Source organism: Helicoverpa zea, chromosome 9 (genome assembly GCF_022581195.2).
Source record: "Helicoverpa zea isolate HzStark_Cry1AcR chromosome 9, ilHelZeax1.1, whole genome shotgun sequence".
NCBI lineage: Eukaryota > Metazoa > Arthropoda > Insecta > Lepidoptera > Noctuidae > Helicoverpa > Helicoverpa zea.
This window is the reverse complement of record NC_061460.1, coordinates 12622247-12642177: the sequence shown is the minus strand read 5'-3', so window position 1 is coordinate 12642177 and position 19931 is coordinate 12622247. Positions and strand designations below refer to the sequence as shown.

The 19931-nt window shown below is 38.8% G+C and overlaps 1 protein-coding gene across 1 annotated transcript in view; it reads right to left on the bottom strand.

Moving 5' to 3' along the window:
* Nucleotides 1-647: 647 nt before the first annotated feature.
* The window catches only part of LOC124632884 (forkhead box protein K1), a 50039-nt gene continuing 30755 nt past the window's right edge, over nucleotides 648-19931 (bottom strand). The window contains exons 2-11 of the mRNA XM_047167869.1: nucleotides 16293-16453; nucleotides 15676-15815; nucleotides 13980-14236; nucleotides 10714-10869; nucleotides 9140-9263; nucleotides 8548-8647; nucleotides 8019-8114; nucleotides 6675-6771; nucleotides 5628-5736; nucleotides 648-5223 (exon numbers count right to left, since the gene is read on the bottom strand). Coding sequence (XP_047023825.1) covers nucleotides 5191-5223; nucleotides 5628-5736; nucleotides 6675-6771; nucleotides 8019-8114; nucleotides 8548-8647; nucleotides 9140-9263; nucleotides 10714-10869; nucleotides 13980-14236; nucleotides 15676-15815; nucleotides 16293-16453 — 1273 coding nt within the window. The 3' untranslated portion in view covers nucleotides 648-5190. The remainder of the gene's footprint in view (nucleotides 5224-5627; nucleotides 5737-6674; nucleotides 6772-8018; nucleotides 8115-8547; nucleotides 8648-9139; nucleotides 9264-10713; nucleotides 10870-13979; nucleotides 14237-15675; nucleotides 15816-16292; nucleotides 16454-19931) is intronic.

Here is a 19931-nt window from a genome sequence, read left to right as displayed (position 1 = left end):
AACATATGTTATCATTGTGCAATTATTCAAATTCCCAACAGACGTGCTACTCTTTGTGGGCAACCAGCCTCAAAAAAGTAAATTGCTTGGCTTACTAGAGATAGAATAGAATATTCACATTAGGTCTATACACAAATAATACAGCACACCAACAGATAGAATATATTGGAAATAGCCTTAAGGGCCAATGCACACCACGTTTTTTAAACGCGCCGTCGACGCGCGTTTTGGGAACGCGCTTCGCCGGCGCGTCTGTATCGATACAAACGCGCGTTTGCATCGCATCTGTATCGCTACAAACGCGCGTCGACGGCGCATTTTTATCCTGCAGAGCAGTTTATTGTCCTTTGTATCGATTCAAACGCGCGTCACCGGCGCGTCTGTATCGATACAAACGCGCGTTTGCATCGCGTCTGTATCGCTACACACGCGCGTCTGTATGTATACAGGTGTGCATAGGTCTACAGGCTGCGTCTGACATGGTTGCGTATCGCGTCTGTATCGCTACAAACGCGCGTCGACGGCGCGTTTAAAAAACGTGGTGTGCATAGGCCCTAAGGGTAGGTACGTAATCTTATAACTAAAAAAGAAATAAGTTAAAACTTTTATAACCTTCATAGTCTCCAATTAAAATAAAACAAGCCGCATAAGGAGATAAAATACGTTTATTTCTTAAAATTTGTCAATAAACCATATGCTGTCGTTACAACCGATATCCTTTACATCTCTCGTATGGGTGTTCTATCTTAGTCAATATACACAACAATATGTACGTTCGCTACATACATTCACAAAACATTCATGTTGAAAACACACACTTTCAAATAAAATCCGTTGAGTTAAAAAAAAAAAACAGTGATGTCGAGTGTCGTCAAGTTACAAACAATAATTATTTATGTATATGTACGAATATTTAAATAATGGAATATAGGTCGAAACCGATTTACAAAAATGAGAGGAAAATCTATTTCCAGCAAATGAGCCTTTTCAACATTTATATTTCGCGCATACATCTTTTAGACAAGAAATAGTATAGCATTAAATGCCTTATATATATGCCTTACATATTCTAAAGTTATATCTAAAGTCGCCAGGACTTATTCTGTATTATATATGCTAGGACTCGAGGCTTAGCGTAGTTGCGCCAACTCACTGTGAAGAGCCGATATCCTCGTCTATAGAGTGTACTAAGAATTAATTGTAGCTGTGACGAAACCGCATTGGTATTACTTCAATGTCTATTTCATTATACCAACACTTCAAGTGAATTGAGGCTAAATATGTACCCTTCAACTAATGGTAGCTATTACTACTCGTTAATTCTCAAATTCCTTTTGATCGCAATGATCTTTTTAAAGCAAAATTACACAAAACTGGTATCATATTCACTACATGCGTTCGTGAACCAATGTTCCGCCGGTTCACGCAGTTTGTAACTGCGCTACACTTGCAATGCTAAGCCTCAAGTGAAAAAATCTTTCCTTCTAGACATTTCACACATTTGGATAGAGAATCAGGTGATTGAAATTGTAATTTAATTTCAATATTTGAGAAACATTAATATATAATTAAAAGTAGGTCTTGTCTGCAATAGCCATCCATCCAAATAGGTAAATATCTAAAAATAATATCATTAAAATCAAGTTTCTATACATGTTTTTACAGTAACCCCTATCACTCAACGATGCTCACCGCCCTCTGTAGGCGGATGGCAAAACAAAAACTTTTAAGAAAATCCTTTACTCGAAATAAAACAAATGTTTAACGCCATCTACCGAACGTAAATGGCGCGTCGTTTTTACTACTATGTCAAAAATATTCGAAGTTTTCACATTGAAATCACATCGGCAAATTGATCTACTAATTTCAGAGTCGATCATGTAAAAAATTAGTTTGAGTTAAAATTCGCAGTTTGTCGATCGAAAATCCGGTCAGTATTATCAAATTTCGATATATATTTAAATAATAATAAAAGGGCACGTAAGACACAATACAAATTTGTTCCATAAGAAAGCCTCTTGCTAAACTATTACAATCCACATGCATACGCATATTTAAATGCTAAATTATATCTAACTGTAGATTTTTGCTGTTTTTACACTATCCATATAATATAATAATAACATATTACAAACTACTATATAGTGAATATTACTTTACATATTCAATTACTATATTATTATTTATTTATAATAATTATGTTTATACACCTAAACCGAGGGAGAAATTATGTTCTTTAAGAGAAAAAAAAAGAAACTTGTTCAATCTAAGCTAAATCACAAGTATATAGTAGGTACTCTTGCCAGCTTAAAGAAAATGTCTTTATCTTTAAATATGTTCGAAAAAAACACCTATAACACGAAGTATATATATGTTTACTATAGAATTATATATTTCCAAGTGTAGGTAAATGATTAAGCGATATAGTCAACAGTTCCTTTGTATAATATGCATTATATATTTTGTACGTGTATATAAATAATGTAAGTTCAATCAAAGAAATTCGTCCTAGTTTTTTTTTTTTTTTTCAATATTTTATAGAGGTGCAACGAACCAGTCTTGTACAAATTTTATATTCGAGTTAGTTTCCAGTTAGTTTTTTAACTAACATTCAATTTTGTCTAAAGAAGTTTATGAATGAATGTTATCAATGGATATAACTATATACATATAAAATAGTATGAAATCCATTTTTTTTTTCAAATCGAAGATTTCAATCTTCTAAACGTTTGTGTATAATTTTCCTATGCAAAATTTATTTAAATACAATTGATTTTAACTAATATTTGACGGTCGTTGCACCATTATTTAAATTCGCTATGACTTTATATAACAACTAATATTGTTATACTTGCACTATTTCCTTTCAAGATGTAACAGTACTTGAAGTAATTATATTTAATTACTTTTACTTCAAACCCTGCTCCTCTTTAAGGAAAATATATTTGTTGTAGGTATGTATATAACTTTTTTGAATGAGCATATGTATTGATACAAATGTTTGATGGCCTCGATATTTGACGGTAATAGCAAATGAAGTGTTATAAAGTCAGGATTATCTTTCTTTCTAAAGTATTTACCTCCAAAATCTTTTATATAAAAAAAAGAACATTTGAATATATTTGATATGAGAAAAATAAGTTTTCAATCAAAAGACAACAAATTCTATTTTCGAATGTTACCATAAGTTGCATTCCATTTGCTATCCATACTTTTTGGTAGCTCATTGAAGAGCTTGTAGTTCCACAGTATCAATACAGTGTCTTAAATGTACCTACAATGTTTCTATTTTATTTAATTTCTACGAGTTAACCTCGCCAGATACTCAGGTATATTAATTCTGGGCTATTGCATATTACAGTGAATTTGTGAAAATTGCTTGTGTAAAATCTATTGATATCATTACTGAAACATATAAAGACAATTTGTCTTTTTGGAAGAATTCCCAACTGACATCAACATGTGAATAGAAACTTCAGAGCTTTATACACAAAATATTATACATACATTTGTATACAGTATCAACATTAACCACTATCATTGCACTCACTAAGATATTAATGCCAGCTTCATAGATATTCGGTTTAATCTCGAGATTCTAGGCTTTACAACGATAACCTTGCATTTTTGGTGTTTTTAAAGTTAATATAGTCAGTGTACATTTTTCATTATAATATTTAATTTAAGAATATTAATTTCTATAGATCCTAGTTTTTATACACACTTTTTTTACAATACATATGTAAGCATGGCAATACTTTTGAATATTTTCGAAGCTGGCAAACCAGTACTGCGCGCGTAGCGAAGAGAACTCAGATTGAGAAATCGTTACTCACGACGAGTTGGCTCAATCGAACTGTACTCGAGTACAGTCGAGTGAAGTGAAGCCTAAGCGTTTGTCGTATATGGACATTGACCTCGAAAATTATACAACCAATTCTGATATTTTCGAGCAGCTCAAGCGCCTCTTATACAGACAAGTAAGGTTTTAATAATTTACTATCAGATATTAATTTTGATTTTTACAAAGTCTTGTTAGAAGGCTCTTACAGTAAGGGATGTAATCGTATTTACCTAGCGGCAGCATCCATTCCTTAACTTGGGTTTCAACTGTAGTGTGTGTATGTCGTAGTAAGTAAGTATATCATTATATTGTGCATGTATGTTTAAGCTAAGTAAGGCATTCATAAGTAAGGCAAGTAAGTTCTCGAAGTTATAAGTATGGGTGAAGAAAGGCCTCGCCTTGGTCGATGGGTCCATATACAGACTTGCTGTAGTGAAGACGCGTTCCCTCTTGGTGGCCTCAGGATTCTTTACCTGATCCTTTCTGTCCATGGTTATATACCTTTGCTGTCTTTACACAGATACACGCGAATGGAAAATGCCTTACTTAGCTTAAACATACATGCATAATATAATGATATACTTACTTACAATGGCTTACACACAATACAGAATCCCACTTAGCAAATATCTCTTGGATACTTGTAATATGCAATTCTTGCACCGTGTTCACGGTACACGAATGAAGCGAACATATATAGATATTTATATATCGTCAAAAAATTATATATTTATAAACGGCGAAACGTTACCATCTTACCTCACTCCTTATTCCTTCACCTTAAAGCTCGTTCGCGTCTTACTGAACAAAAGTTTATAACTTAAAGAGTAAACTTAACACACGACACTAATACTACACTGTCTCGTTCAACAATCGTCCAATGTTCCGTATCACTATTATTGCTACGATATCCGTGCGTCGACCGATGAGGGAAGCGGCCGAGTCCCGTCTCGGTTCCAATGTCCTCGAGCCGCGCGCCCTTCGCAAGCTTCCAAGCTTTGTTATTGGACTGTTTAATTAATTGTGAAAGCAAACAGAGACTTCTAGTTGCAACTGTCATTTATTATTAATCACGGGTCTTCAGAAGACAGAGTACACAAAATCGTACAATATTGCACTGAGTTCTACAACATATTTGAAATGAAAGCTACAGAAGGTCTGTAGGCTCATGGGCCGACGCAGTTGCGCGAACCGCTGCGGCCGCGTCAGTGCGCGGCGCGGCGCAGCTCGGGGCGGGCGGGCGCGGCGCGGCAGGGCGCGGCGCGGCGCGGCGCGGCACGAGGCGGCGCGGGCGGCGCGCGGCGCGGCGCGGCGCGAGCGGCGGCGCGCCCGCCGGGGTCGGCGCGTCAATATGCGCGTCGCTCCTCCAGCTCCGACATCTACGAGACATACAGCAAATCTATTCAAGTAAAGATCTTTACTAGCAGACTATCCCGACTATTCAACGTCATTACTTGAAAGTAGAATGCTCCTTAAATGTCATGGGCCTTACTACAAAAACTTTAAACCCTGTTTTACACTTGTCTAATAAAATTTTGGCTGCAAAATGAACCATATGCCAACGTCATAATTTGACATTTTTTTAGACAAGGCATAAACTGACGTTTAAAAGTTTTTGTGGTAAGACGGCATATGTCTAAGGGGGATTTGTAAAATTCTTGAAGACTTTCATGACACCAGGTCTCCAATGACAGCTTCAGTTAACATAATCTAATGCAAAAGGCATTTTTGATAAAATCTTTGAGTCAAAATTAAATGTGGCAGTATATACGGCGTCACGTACGTTGTTGTGGCGGGGCCGCTTGTGCGGCGGCGGCGCGGGCTCGGCGTCGGAGATGACCAGCTCGCCGCCCAGCGCGCCGCACTCCTCGCCCGACCCGCCGTACCCGCCGCTGGAAACACAAATGTATTATTATTTTGGTTTAAACGATCGTTTTCTCAGGTTTTAATTTAAACCTGGTCTTTTTAGGATCTTACGGGCAAAGCCAGAGTGAGATCCTAATACTAATACTATTGGGTTTGGGAAGTTTGCTGGTTGTTCTGTACTGCATTAAAGTTATTATCTAAATCTAGTTGCAAAAATTTTCTGACAATACGGCATGTGTTGAGGATAGCTGCTTTCTGTAGAGTGAGGTAAGTATATTTGGAGAGATCAAGTGCGGCAAAACTATTAAAAATTTGTTTAGGGACTACACCTGTGGTAGATATTATTATCGGGACTATTGTTACTCTATTCATTTTCCTTTTTCCAAACTCTAGTTATTTCTTCTTGCGTATTATTATTATTATTCATTTATTAAAACATAAACGATTTGTCATCTATTACTTATGTATGGCATGGAGAAAATGCTACGAAAAACAACTGTTTACTTTGAAAATTCAATGTGAAAATGCATAGTACCTTAACAGTTGTTTTAAGACAAATGACGTTCATGTAGTCGGTGAACTTGGGCACGTTTTTCACGTTAAATTTTTAAAGTAAATAATTGTTTTAAGAAAAACGGACGTTTATGTTGTCCGTGCGCTTGGGCTTAAAACCCAATAAACGATTTCGGCTCAACCCGGGAATTGAACCCAAGACCTCGTGCTCTGCAGTTGCACTATGCGACTACTAGACCAACGAAGTCTACTATTACGACTGCGCCTGATCTCTCTCCGGTCGTGTCGGATTGCCGTGAGAGTGAAGGAATAGTGAGTACACCTGTGACTGCGCAAATGCAGTTGGTCTCTCTATATGAGAACAGCCGCCATGGCCGATAATCGGGTAGAAGGACATCATCATCATCATCAGTTCGGTCGAACGCGAGAAAAGTCGTGGGAAGTGACTCACCCGTAGTAAGGCGAGTGCTGGTGTATGACCACGCCGGGTACCTCCTCCTCCTGGATGGACACCAGGTTGCCGCCCGTCGTGCCAACCACATATTTCTCTGAAAACATTAATACCAGACACCTTGTAAAATGAATCTTTATTAGTAGAAAATCAAACATAACATTGATTATACTTCGGCCGTTCAGAGAATGCGTTCCTGACACCTATCAGTTAGTCACGACTAGTGATGGGCACAACATAACACTGAGTTCGTTACCGTTCCTTCAAAATGAACCGCCGCATTATTTTAAGATTATTTTCGTTTTAAATTGGCGGAATCATTTGTTTTATATTTTAGTTATTTAAGTGGAAACCAAAAAAAGGTAATATTCATATAATAAAATTGTTTTATTTATTCTTTGTTACAAGTACATTGAATTGAATGTGCGAACAGAATATTAATCAGACTCCGATTTGCTTGAGGAGGTGGTGTCTTCATCATCATCTTCGCCTACATGTATAATTATATTATTATCAATAACAGAATCAATCCTGATATCTCGGTCTAACAAAAGCCGGGTAATCAAATAAAAACAGATCGAAAACACTTGAAAAACGTGGTCTATGCGCACGAAACGACAACGGACGACTGTTTTAGCGTCACAAAATGGCGGCCCATAACGCCATTTGGGGTTACCATTTTTAATCTAAGTATAAAAATGCGGTTTGGTCATAGTTTTATTTTTATATTTCATAAACGTTATAATTAAGTCTTATAGTCCATTATTTTCCAATTCTTAAAAAGAAAATCAAAACGTATTATTTTATATTATAACTGTATAAGAACAGATTACGATACTTGCCTGTTATTTTTAGCACAGCACTACAAAATATAAACCGCTGACATAACCTTGTAATAGCGCAGTATAGATTTAGAAAAATATTGTTTACCAAGTTATTTGACACTCAGTTTGGCACAAAATTATAACATTCATTGATTATTGATATAGTAATGTTGTTTTAATGCTCCTCAATTGTTAAAACGGTAAACAACCAGCAAAAATATTTTTATCGTAACTGCAACGCCATTGCAAAGTTACGTCGTCAGTTCAATCGCGACGTGTCAGGAACGCATTCTCTGAATGGCCGAACTATAGGTAGAAGAAAGATTTTTTTTTTTAATAATAATGAAAGACGTTTTAAGAATGTTCCTTATTTTAAACTTTTTTTTATATTTGTACGCCTAAGAGGCCAAACATGAATGGATACGTTTATTATTTTTATAACAACCTGCATCAGTCTATGTACCCCCATGTTTATACAAATAAAGTATCTTGTAACGTTTGATACATGTGTCAGACTGACCTTCCCTCTCGCCGCCGGCGCCGTTGGTGACGACGGTGATCTGGTGTCCCGCCATCACCAGCGCCGCGCCGCCGCCGCTGTACGCCACGCCTGCGCCTACGCAACGAGTACAGTTATACTTCTCTATTACGATACTCCTTGTTAGAAAATACATAGAGTGGCTGTTTAGGGAGCTATGTTTTGGCAGAATTTTTTTTTGAGCCATTCAATTGTGGACAATTATATCATTATTTTTCTTCAATATACCTACATAAATTAGTAATTTAACATGTAATGTTATGTAACTACATAAATCGTAATAATAATAATAAAAAAAAACAAGTCGGTGTCTAATGGATGTACTTAACCTAAGTTTATTTCGCCACCGACTTCTGAGGTTTTTTTTTTGTCTTTTTTTGTTTTTTTTACTATGCCCTCAATTTCTCAGGGTTTCCATCATCAGACCCTGACCTGATGACTATTGGACCACCTGGTAAGTGTCCTCCTCTTTGAAGTCGGTTAAATAGACGTCTGCTGTAGGTCCACTCACCGGGGGATCCGGGGGCACTCTGGCTGACGCCGCTGCTGCGCTGCGGGAACAGATACTGCGTGGACTGGCTGCTGTTGCTACTCAGCCGCTGCTGGCTCGTCTGTCAACACAACAACGAAGTTCACTCATCACTTTCATATATCAGAGTTATTCTATTTTGTAAAGTTGCAACGGCCAATAGCATGCGAATGACGCGCGCGGTTTTAAGTCACACTATGAGAGTAGAAATGTATGGCGACAAATGTACGTCTGTCGTCCAAGCATGTGACGCGTCCGTTGGAAGGGAAAACTAAACCTTACATTGTATTGTAATCTTACTTCCACAATAATATTTTTACAATATCTAAGACGACATTGATATCGTACAATTTGTTGACGAGTTTAAACTTTGCTGACTGGCAGTTAGCAAGAACCAAATCAACTTCTACGCCTTCAATCGGCGAACTTCAACAAGGACGCAAACATAATATATACTTTATATGGGCCTCATACAATCTTCACACTGCCAAAAAAGTAGAAGTAGTGGTTTATAAACAATTGATTTTGTAAGAAAACCACTAATTGTATCGAGTAAAGTTGTAGAAATACTGACCTCCCTGGCGCTGGGCTGGTCGTGGTCCTCGGGCGGGAAGAGGTCAGGCGTGGGCTCGCGGGACAGCTCCTCCGGCGTCACCAGCCCCGACACGCCCACCTGCGACGGCGACGTCGGCGCAGACCTACAGCATGACACAGTTATACCGGCTGCACCACAAACTATCAGCGCCTAGCGTCGAGGCGCATTGCGGAGGATGGTGAAGGATTTTGACGGCCAAAACGTTTTAGGGTAGAATCCTGATTATTTGGATGTCAGATGCTCTAATAGTTAAGATATATTACTGTTTCCTTAGATTGCGTCCAAATATGGCGAATACGCAGTTCGCGAGCTACGCGCGTGCATATTGTTATCGCCTTGCAGTGAGCAAACGCGAGCGAACGCAGCATTCGCGGCACATTCAGCAGATGTGGACGTTCACTTAGAAACACATCTCTACCGTTTAAATATATGAGACTATGTTTAATCGTCATTATTATAACTTAGAAGTATCGTAAAATATATTGAACAAGTTTACAAGATAACTTTAGAATTAATTAAATAACACCAATTTGTCTTGATCCAGATTATCGGGATTCTACTGTGACTGCAAATAACATAAATTAAAAATCATCAATATACAATTTTTTCATTTCCAAACCAGGCATAATTTTGACACTGATCTCATATAAATTTTGGTACATTATTCCACATGTTTCGATCAGTGATAAGACCAGAATGCGCCTCGAAGCGCTTTGAGCATCTGTTAAACAATTCCGGCTGTTACCTCTGTCGACCCGCAAACGGTCAGTTCTGATTGATTTAAAATGTTTCTTTCCGCTTAAAACTAAGCACGATCCTGGCCGGATTCGGTTATGGTTTTTTCTTGACTTTTGATCTGGCAACTTTACTTGCAAAGCACCTGAAGAGATTAGGGGATACTAAGAGGTTTGTTCCTTTGGCTCTAACTACTTTTAGTTTAACAGAACTGACAATTCTAGAAATGATCAATCATGGTGCTGGGGACCCTAGCAAAGATTCCGTGAAAGGCTGTCTTAATGAAAACTGTGTTATGAAGGCATAATCCAGCTCTCTTTACCAGATCGGGTCTTTAAAATATTTTTTGGAAACACTGATACTGAGTCACTTTTGCAAACATTCCTGGAACATTAGTACTTCAAGTTTGTTGTTACCATGCCACTACATTATATAGTGCAATAGAGAAGCTTTTGAACTGTTCTAAGGCGTCTCCCACATTAGACGCGTTCCTCGGCCGTATGAGTGCAGCGAGCATGCGGCCCGAACCAAGGCGTGTAACCCGCCTTCAATGAAGTCAGTGACCGCAGCCACAGGGCAGCTACACGCGCCGCTACTCACGCGCCCGGGGATCGTTAAACTATCTACATCTATTACTGCACTCCTTTTCTCATAACGTTTTTTTTGTTACTTTTTGCCTATATACCAACTTAAGGCTCGTGCACACAGTATCTGACGTTAAAAAGTGCTAATCTTAGGCCACTTTAATAAACGATTTTGACTTTGTTGACATTGCAAGGTTGAGATGATCGTGAGCTTGGCCTATCTCTGCGGGTTACCTGGAGGAGAGGCCGAAGGGAGCGCGGAACTGTACGCCGCGCGGACGGCGGGGACGGAAGGCCAGCTCGATGAGCTTGCCCTCCGACTGCGGGTCGATGCGCCAGAAGCTGCCCTTGCCAGGCTCCTCCTGGCTGCGAGGCACCTTGATGAAGTATCTGCAACGAAACGAAACATTTCTTACTTAGTACAAAACATCATAGACTCTGTCAGTCTTATTACAAAAACATACAACATCTGTTGAACATTTGACTAAGAATAGTGTGGCTGTAAAAGTCTCAACGTCATAATCTGTCATTTTTTTAGACAAGTGTTAAACAGACGTTTGAAAGTTTTTGTGGTACGACGGTGTAAGTCCTAGCCATAACAAAAATTGTACTCTAAGCTCTTTCTACTCAGAAACTGTTGGTAAACCTTTAATTAATAAATAAATTAATATGACATCTTCGACTCCATACAACTGTGTCATGAAAATATGCGTTGAAAAATCCGGGATCCACTACGCAGAAACAATCTTTTTAGTGGATAGAGGAGGGGGCACGAGAGGATGACCTACCTCCAAATATGTACCTACCCTGTTTTCGGAAATTAATTGTGTCAGTTTGAGTATATGACAATATATTTCTTCTACAATAAATTATTATGTCATCACAATTATATACAGAAAACTGAGTTCAAGGTGATCACATTGACTATGGTGATTCTTTACTTGTAATAGAGTTGTAATTGAATGAACTATTGAACTGCAGTTCAATGACTATAATAGCGAATCAGTGAACCGCAGTTTTCCACAGAAATCTGTATCAATGGTCAAATGTCACTGATGAAACGAAAAAACTACTAGATCTCAATGAATGGACCAATTGACCGTGGACGTGCGATTGACATCATCGTCAACCTATTTACGACACCATTTTTTTTTTTCAAAAGCTATATCAGGCAAAGGTATAGGACATGGAAAGCAGGCTGCTCAATCTAGCAGATTATTCCTTTTAATGTTAGTGACACGACTGTATCTAACCTCAGGGGCTCGATTCTTCTAATTTTATTTAAGCGATATACGATTGAGATCCAACTGGGATCCAATCACGACTCAATTACGTTGAAGCGTATGCGGCATTCCGTTTATCCAATTGTCACATTTACATTAGCAGAATCGGGCACCTGGTTGATCAGGACCAAAGCACCAAAAAATTTAAACATCCGAATTAAGAATCTCCTTTTCGGGAAGTCGGTTAAAAACTTCTAACCACGGAGTAAGGAAAGATAAGCGAAGATGCCAAAATACAGGTAGGTCAGGTCTCAATCTAGGTGAAATTTGTACTGTGGGTATGACCAAAACGGTCAGTTACGAGTGAACTAACGAAGCGCGTTCGGGTTCTTTGAGCCAACGATTTTTGGTGTTACATAAAATGGTCGGTTCCAAAAAAGGTGTACAGGGGCGATAACAGTTACGTTCCTCGTCCCTGCACACCCGCATTTTGGCACGCTGCTTTCTTAGGCGATTTTGAAATATGGCACCTCTGCTAGTGATTTTGTTTTCCATGGTACTGATGGTTTGGTTGATGGAAATTGCATGCCCTAGGGCATGCAATTTCGCTAAAATAAAAATTACCGGTAAATAAAATATTTTATTTTTAAAACGGTAATTTTTGTATTTTAAAAAAATGTGATATTATATCAATAAGATTGGGGAGTCTAAAAGCAAAAAATAATTTAAAATACAAGGTATAAGGTGGTAAACATTTTTTGTGACGTGGGCCGTAACAAAAAAACATGTCAGTACCATCCGTACGCGATGTCGTCGACAAAATGCAAGAGAAACGGCTGCGATGGTTCGGCCATGTAAAAAGGAGACCACCTGAATACATCGCCAATGTTGTGTATTCAATCACAATAGGTATACCCGGTCAAAGGCGCAGAGGCAGGCCGAAACGGTGTTGGCTGAGTGTCGTAATGAATGACATGAAAATCTACGAACTCGAAGAGGAAGATGTCCTGGATAGATTGAAGTGAAAAAAGAAGATACGGAAAGCGGACCCCGTCTGGATAAACGCTAAGAATTACCGTGAAAAAAAAAACATTTTTTGACGTGACAACGTCTTATAAATGGATGGAGCCGGCTGCACGCACGAAAAAACATGACTCATGCGGTGTTACCTCGCTCTGAGGCGTTCCGTTTAAGGCTTGAAGTGCAAGCGAGAGCACGCAACGAGTGACAAAGAGGCACGATCGGCCTCCGCTTTCGGCAGCGTTCGACATCTGACGATCAATTTCTTATAACGTTGTCACGTTCGACTATCGTCAGTAAACCGACTTTACAGATAACCATTTTTTCATTGAAGTGAAAGCCCTTTTTTATGGTAAATCATAGGAATTTTATCCCGCAGCCCCGGCAGGCCTTGGCCCTGCCCGTGGAACAACTCGGGCCGCCGACACGGGTCTGTTGTCTAGGCAGACGGAGGAACGATGAGCCACCCGAACTCACCGTCCACACTCCACAGACCGACGCCTACGGTGGCCGGGAGTCGTCTCTCGACGCTCGGCGCCCATGGTGTCTTCCTGGTCCACTACAGCGGTTGGGATGAGAGGTGCGAACTCGCAGGCGCTCCACCGTCTCCTTCTCGAGCATGACTGCTTCGCAGAAGGAGGCGACGGCTTCCCATTCCCTCTCGCTCCGGACCATGGCTTGAACCAGGGTCGGACGCGAGAGGTCGCCGCTGTCTATTGGCTCGACGACGATACGGCGGTACCCTTCCCAGGCAGTGCACACCTGGACTGTGTGCTCCACCGTGTCCTCAGAGCTGTCCGCATGGTAGTGAAGTAAAAGCCCTTGCTCAATAAGGTCATAGAGTAGGTAAAATAAGCATAAGCTACATTTTTACCTAATAGGAGCTGACAGCTATGAGGAAATTCAGAATAACCGAATGAATAAAATTTGTTTAGATATTATAAATTTAGATGAGAATGAAGATTTGTATCTAATAGAGATAGTTAAGGAGCCACATAAGTTTACTTTCCTAAAAAACAGCAACTATAACACTCTTACTCTATGTAATGTATGCAATATTACATTATGTTCAGGCTATACATATAATGAAGATTTGACGTTAAATGAACAATTGCTGTATATTATCACAAAAACGTAAAAACCGGTAAATTACCGGTTACATATTATTTTTACCGGTAAATTAAAAATCGCGAAAATGGGCGGTTTTACCGGTAAAACCGAAACCGGTAAACCGGTATTGCATGCCCTAGTACTGACCTATTGAGCGATAAGTTGTGACGTATAGAGTTCTGCCAGCCCTTGTCGGCGGTGCGGTAGTAAGGGTAGTGCTTGGTGATGTAGCTGTAGATGCCGGACAGGGTGAGCTGCTTGTCGGGCGCGGAGGCCACGGCCTGCACGATGAGCTGCGCGTAGCTGTAGGGCGGCTTGGCGTCGTCGCGCGGCTCCCGCGGCTCCCGCGCCTCGCGCACGTCGCGGGAGCTGCCGTAGCCCGAGTCTGAGTTTGTGGATGGCGCCTGCAATTCACATTTTGACAGGTTAGTATATGAACCGCCATAGTATATGTAGCATGGGTATTTTGTGCCCACATTGTAGAATGCATTGTGTAATGTTTACATTTTCTATTTCATTCCAATCCAAACCCACATAACTATAGTTCGGCTATTCAGAGAATGCGTTCCTGACACGTCGCGATTGAACTGACGACGTAACTTTGCAATGGCGTTGCAGTTACGATAAAAATATTTTTGCTGGTTGTTTACCGTTTTAACAATTGAGGAGCATTAAAACAACATTATTATATCAATAATCAATGAATGTTATAATTTTGTGCCAAACTGAGTGTCAAATAACTTGGTAAACAATATTTTTCTAAATCTATACTGCGCTATTACAAGGTTATGTCAGCGGTTTATATTTTGTAGTGCTGTGCTAAAAATAACAGGCAAGTATCGTAATCTGTTCTTATACAGTTATAATATAAAATAATACGTTTTGATTTTCTTTTTAAGAATTGGAAAATAATGGACTATAAGACTTAATTATAACTTTTATGAAATATAAAAATAAAACTATGACCAAACCGCATTTTTATACTTAGATTAAAAATGGTAACCCCAAATGGCGTTATGGGCCGCCATTTTGTGACGCTAAAACAGTCGTCCGTTGTCGTTTCGTGCGCATAGACCACGTTTTTCAAGTGTTTTCGATCTGTTTTTATTTGATTACCCGGCTTTTGTTAGACCGAGATATCAGGATTGATTCTGTTATTGATAATAATATAATTATACATGTAGGCGAAGATGATGATGAAGACACCACCTCCTCAAGCAAATCGGAGTCTGATTAATATTCTGTTCGCACATTCAATTCAATGTACTTGTAACAAAGAATAAATAAAACAATTTTATTATATGAATATTACCTTTTTTTGGTTTCCACTTAAATAACTAAAATATAAAACAAATGATTCCGCCAATTTAAAACGAAAATAATCTTAAAATAATGCGGCGGTTCATTTTGAAGGAACGGTAACGAACTCAGTGTTATGTTGTGCCCATCACTAGTCGTGACTAACTGATAGGTGTCAGGAACGCATTCTCTGAACGGCCGAAGTATAATTGTAATAAAGCTGAAAATAACATGACAGCACAAATATCAATTCGCGCACTTTATCACTTCTTTGGCGTATGTATAATTGCATAAATCAGACAATAAAAATGATAATTCACCATTCATTTGCTACCCCTCGAATCTATACTAATATTATAAAACTGAAGTTTGTTTGTCTGCTTGAACAAGCTAATCTCAGGATTAACTGCTCCGATTTGAAAAACTCTTTATTATTATTAGATATAACCCATTTGAAGGCTTCTTTTTTTTTTCAGGAAACATGAAGTAGTTCTCATGGGACACAGGTGAAACCATAGGTAGAAGTTTATGTCTGTATGCTCACAGCAGTTCCATTGGAGTTGGGCCGCGCATGGTCGGCGAGGGCAGCATAGTGCGCCACCAGGCCGAGGTCGGCGTGTCTCCGACCTGAGGAGCCGGCGCCTCGGGGAGACGTCGGACAACTGTTTGCGGCGCTTATTGTGCCTGAAACATGGTGATGCAGTGTTAGAGAATGTGAAGAGTTGGAAGTCATTCATATAAGACTTTATTTAAAAGGGAATCTTTTATTTTGTAAAAATAATCTTTTAAAATGTTAATTGTCAAAAGTCAGTCAATTTAGTCCTAGGAAAATATCACTTGGTTTTAAGTACAGTGGCGATATTTAAACGATCACTCTCGTTATGTAACACGACGCAAAAGTTCTTGAATTTAGAAGCTTCTTAATTGTTTTATATTTTATATGACTGGTTTTATCTATTTCCATTTAACCCTGAACAAAAATATCGCTTAGGATTTAACGGGTCTGTTGGAAGAGATTTCATTAGAAATTGTTACCTCTACTTCTTACATGTGGTTACTGTGTACATAAATGGTTAAATAAATAAATAAAAATAACATTAATCATCATCTAAAATGTCTTCTTTGTCCAGCAACTACAAAGTGACCTGATTCTTTTCTTACCTGTAGGAGATGGCGCCGGGCTACGTCCGTCGCTGTCAGTAGGTATGGTGATGCGGAGAGGCGGCATCTGTGCGGAGCTGCCTCCAGCCCCACCGCCGCTCTCCTCCACCAACGACTGGAACTCCAGCCGAATATTCGTGGAAGGGAAGCGAAGAGTGCATCTGAAACATGACAACGGAATTTTATAGAAGACGTTCTAAGTTCAATAAATGCAGTTAAATAAATAGAACTAGGTCAACCGAGAGACAAGTTAAAAATATAGTCAACAAAATTTCTCCAGATTTAAGATCTGTTTTTCGAGTGTTAACTACGCGAAAACAAGTCCTCTTCCAAAACCATCGCATTAATATGTTCAGCAAGTACCATTATTCGTCGTAAGTTGGACATCTGCCGAGCAGAAAAGAGCATAATAAAAGGAATTAAAACAGGTCTATTAAAGTGAGGATTTGTGCAATCAATATTTGGCGCCCAACGTGGGACTCGACAGTCCCAGTTGGGCGACAACATTTTCCTGTGAAAATGCCTACATAATTGAGTGCACTAATGACCTAGGAGTACGTTTAAAGCGAAATAGGACAGTTAGGATAGTGGTAGGACGGTGTGCCGCTCATTGGCGCCCGCAGTGCAGTAAATTCAATAAGCGGACAGACGCGCTGGTGACGTTGCCAGTAATGAACTGTTGCCATGACGACGCTCTGAATGCACTCTGCCTGAATGCTAGGGAAGTTTGTTATGTCTGGTTCACAGACGTTTTTAATTTGCACAGAAATTGTGAAAGCTTAGTAGTCATGTGTGCTGTGGGAAATATTCTGCTTTGACGAAATGAATATCATAATTCAGCAAAAACTGCAAACATGCTACTTTATTTTTATAATATCGGTTCCGTCACAACAAATATCAGAATTTAAAACTATTAGTGTCACGATAAATGCTGTTCAGTATTGTGAACAATAATGGATGTTTCCATGACCAAGTTTCAATCAATTCCAGAAAAGACGCACACGCGCACATTTTACATACACCTACGTGAGTACACACTCACACATGCAGACATACTACCATTCATATCCAGATCAATGCATCCGCTTACAAACTCGCACCTAAATGTAGTACGGGGAAGTGCCGACATTTCTGCTCACTCGAACGAGCCTGTACTATGAATTCAGTGCTACATCGTACTACGGATTCAGCTTAACATTTTCTATTTTAGATACTCAAATCTAGCTCGTATTTAGAATCTCTGCCACTATATTCTCCGTAGATCGATGCTGAAGCGCAGGTTTGGTAGAATCTAATTTTAAGTGGCATTTCAGTTTTGCTATTTTGGAATATTTAAATGCAAAAATTCCAAGCTACATAAATCAAATAAAATATATGTCATCAAGGATCATCCCCTACCCCACGGTTATTTGACAAGGATATTGCGAGAACCACAACTAATCAATATTTGTCTAAAAGAAAGCCGTAACCACTCGACCTACCTAAGGATATAAAGGGGATCATGAATATGGCGTCCATTACGGGAACTCGGTCGCATCCATCGACGTTTTAGGCTCGTATAAATAAATCTGAAGCCATTAACATCCTCTGCAGCCATACTGTTCCTCCCATAGTTTGCATTCTAGTCTAGTCTACCTAATTGCGCGCATCGTGAACAGTTTTCATGCCATCAGTTTAATCAATGATTATTGCTTTTGCTAAGTAAAGCAACGTTGTCAATTGTTTTTCTTTCTGACAGCCTGCTTAATGTTTGCTTTCATTTGTTTGACCACGTACCTACAATAATATGTAGCTTTCTCTACAGGTGGCTTCTCGGAAAATTCTAGAAGTAACCATGGTGACATACGCGACGAACTCCCAGGTTCATAGGACCTCACGTAGGAACACTAACTAGCTCGTAAAACCGATGTCGATGATAAAAAAACTTTTTATGTTCACCGTTTGTTCCGTGGGGACTATAAAAATACCAGACTAAGTTATACGGCTCATTACCTCAGTAAGATATGGTATTACATGGAATACGAAGGTTTTATAGTTATTTTAGAGGCCTGGGCCTAAATATGGCTTGATATCATTTTCGAAGAGAACCTTTAAAAAGTATGTAAAAACAGACTTTTTGGATTTGTTGGACTGCCAGTGTTCTCTGCTCCTGTTTCAAAATGAGAATACTGGAAGACTAGATGAGATTTCAAAAGGACTACACTCCCAAATGCCAAGTTTTTGGAAACAAGGACACCAAACCGCATTTTGAATGCTCTATGAGAACTAGCCACCGGCATTTATATTATACAAACCACATAGCATAGAGACAAATAACGTTCACATCCCCTAATTCCATATTCCCCACAGCTCGTATTCCAGAAACTTCACTGAATATACATACAGCGATCTACATTGCAATTCCTCAGTGCTATTTCATATTAATTTAATTCAAAACCTACATTCTGTAGTGGATTAATTTCCTGGAATGCGTTGGTGTACCGTGATCTTTTATTAAGTTGGATGGTGTAACGTCGGCATTTCGAATTAGGTTGCAAGGTTCGGATCTAACTTGTGCTGCGAACAGTCGCTTTTCTTCTTAGATTGAACTGATAAAGAGAAATGGATCGTGCGAAATTGATGCTCTATTTTATAACGCTCGACGTCCATTTTACAGTCGACTTGTTCTAAAAAAGAATGTTTAAAAATTGATTTGAGTTTTGTTGCTATGATACCTCTTCGGCGATTTTAAATAGAGATCTTACCGCATTCGGTTTACGACCTGTTTATAAATTCAATAGTAATAAACTAAACGAGGATCTGAATACAGATAGCAAATAAACTTTAATTTATACGTACATAATTCATAAATTGTGCAGTTCACACAAACAAGTTTAACAAAGGCCAGTCTAAATCAAATTGTTTTGAAAGCATAACAACCCGTGACCCGCTAAAGTTGAGCACTAAGCATTTTCTAACAAAAACAAAATATTAACAGCTTTGTGACGTCACAGCTAGCATATAACGTTACGTGGAAAAAGTTATTGAATTCATTTGTATGTGTAACGAACGCGGCTTCGGTTTGCATACGCATTTTTTGTGTTGTTTTAGGAAAACTTTTTGTTAGTGACTTTTTAATAATTACTGGTTCTGAAAAATATTTTTTTGCTGTTTTTTATACATTACAGTTGTCACACTTCATGAAAATGCTTTTTTGTGCTAATATCTAATAGATTGGGAAAAGACTAGGCAGATGACGATTACTAATAGATGCACAAGAGATTTGATTTCCTTATCTACTTTTACTTAATACTCATAAAATGTAAGCTTTGATTATAACGCCGGTGTTCCGCCATTCCAAGTCCGTAAACAAACATAAACAAAACATTTTAGAAACACTGCCATCTGTAATAACATTTGAACATTTTAGTTCGCACGGCAATAGAGGGCGCTGCTCGCACGGTTATTATTTTTCTTACAAGCACGTGTCCCATCAATCTTGCAGATTTCGACATACAATGCTTTTTATGTTCTAAACAAACGTCAATATAGTCATAATAATATTTCAATGTACGTTAAAAGTCGGCCATTGTGTGAAGGCGACGAGGAAAACCGTCTGTTTACATTGCATCCATTCATAGATGTTATGATAGTGTGGAG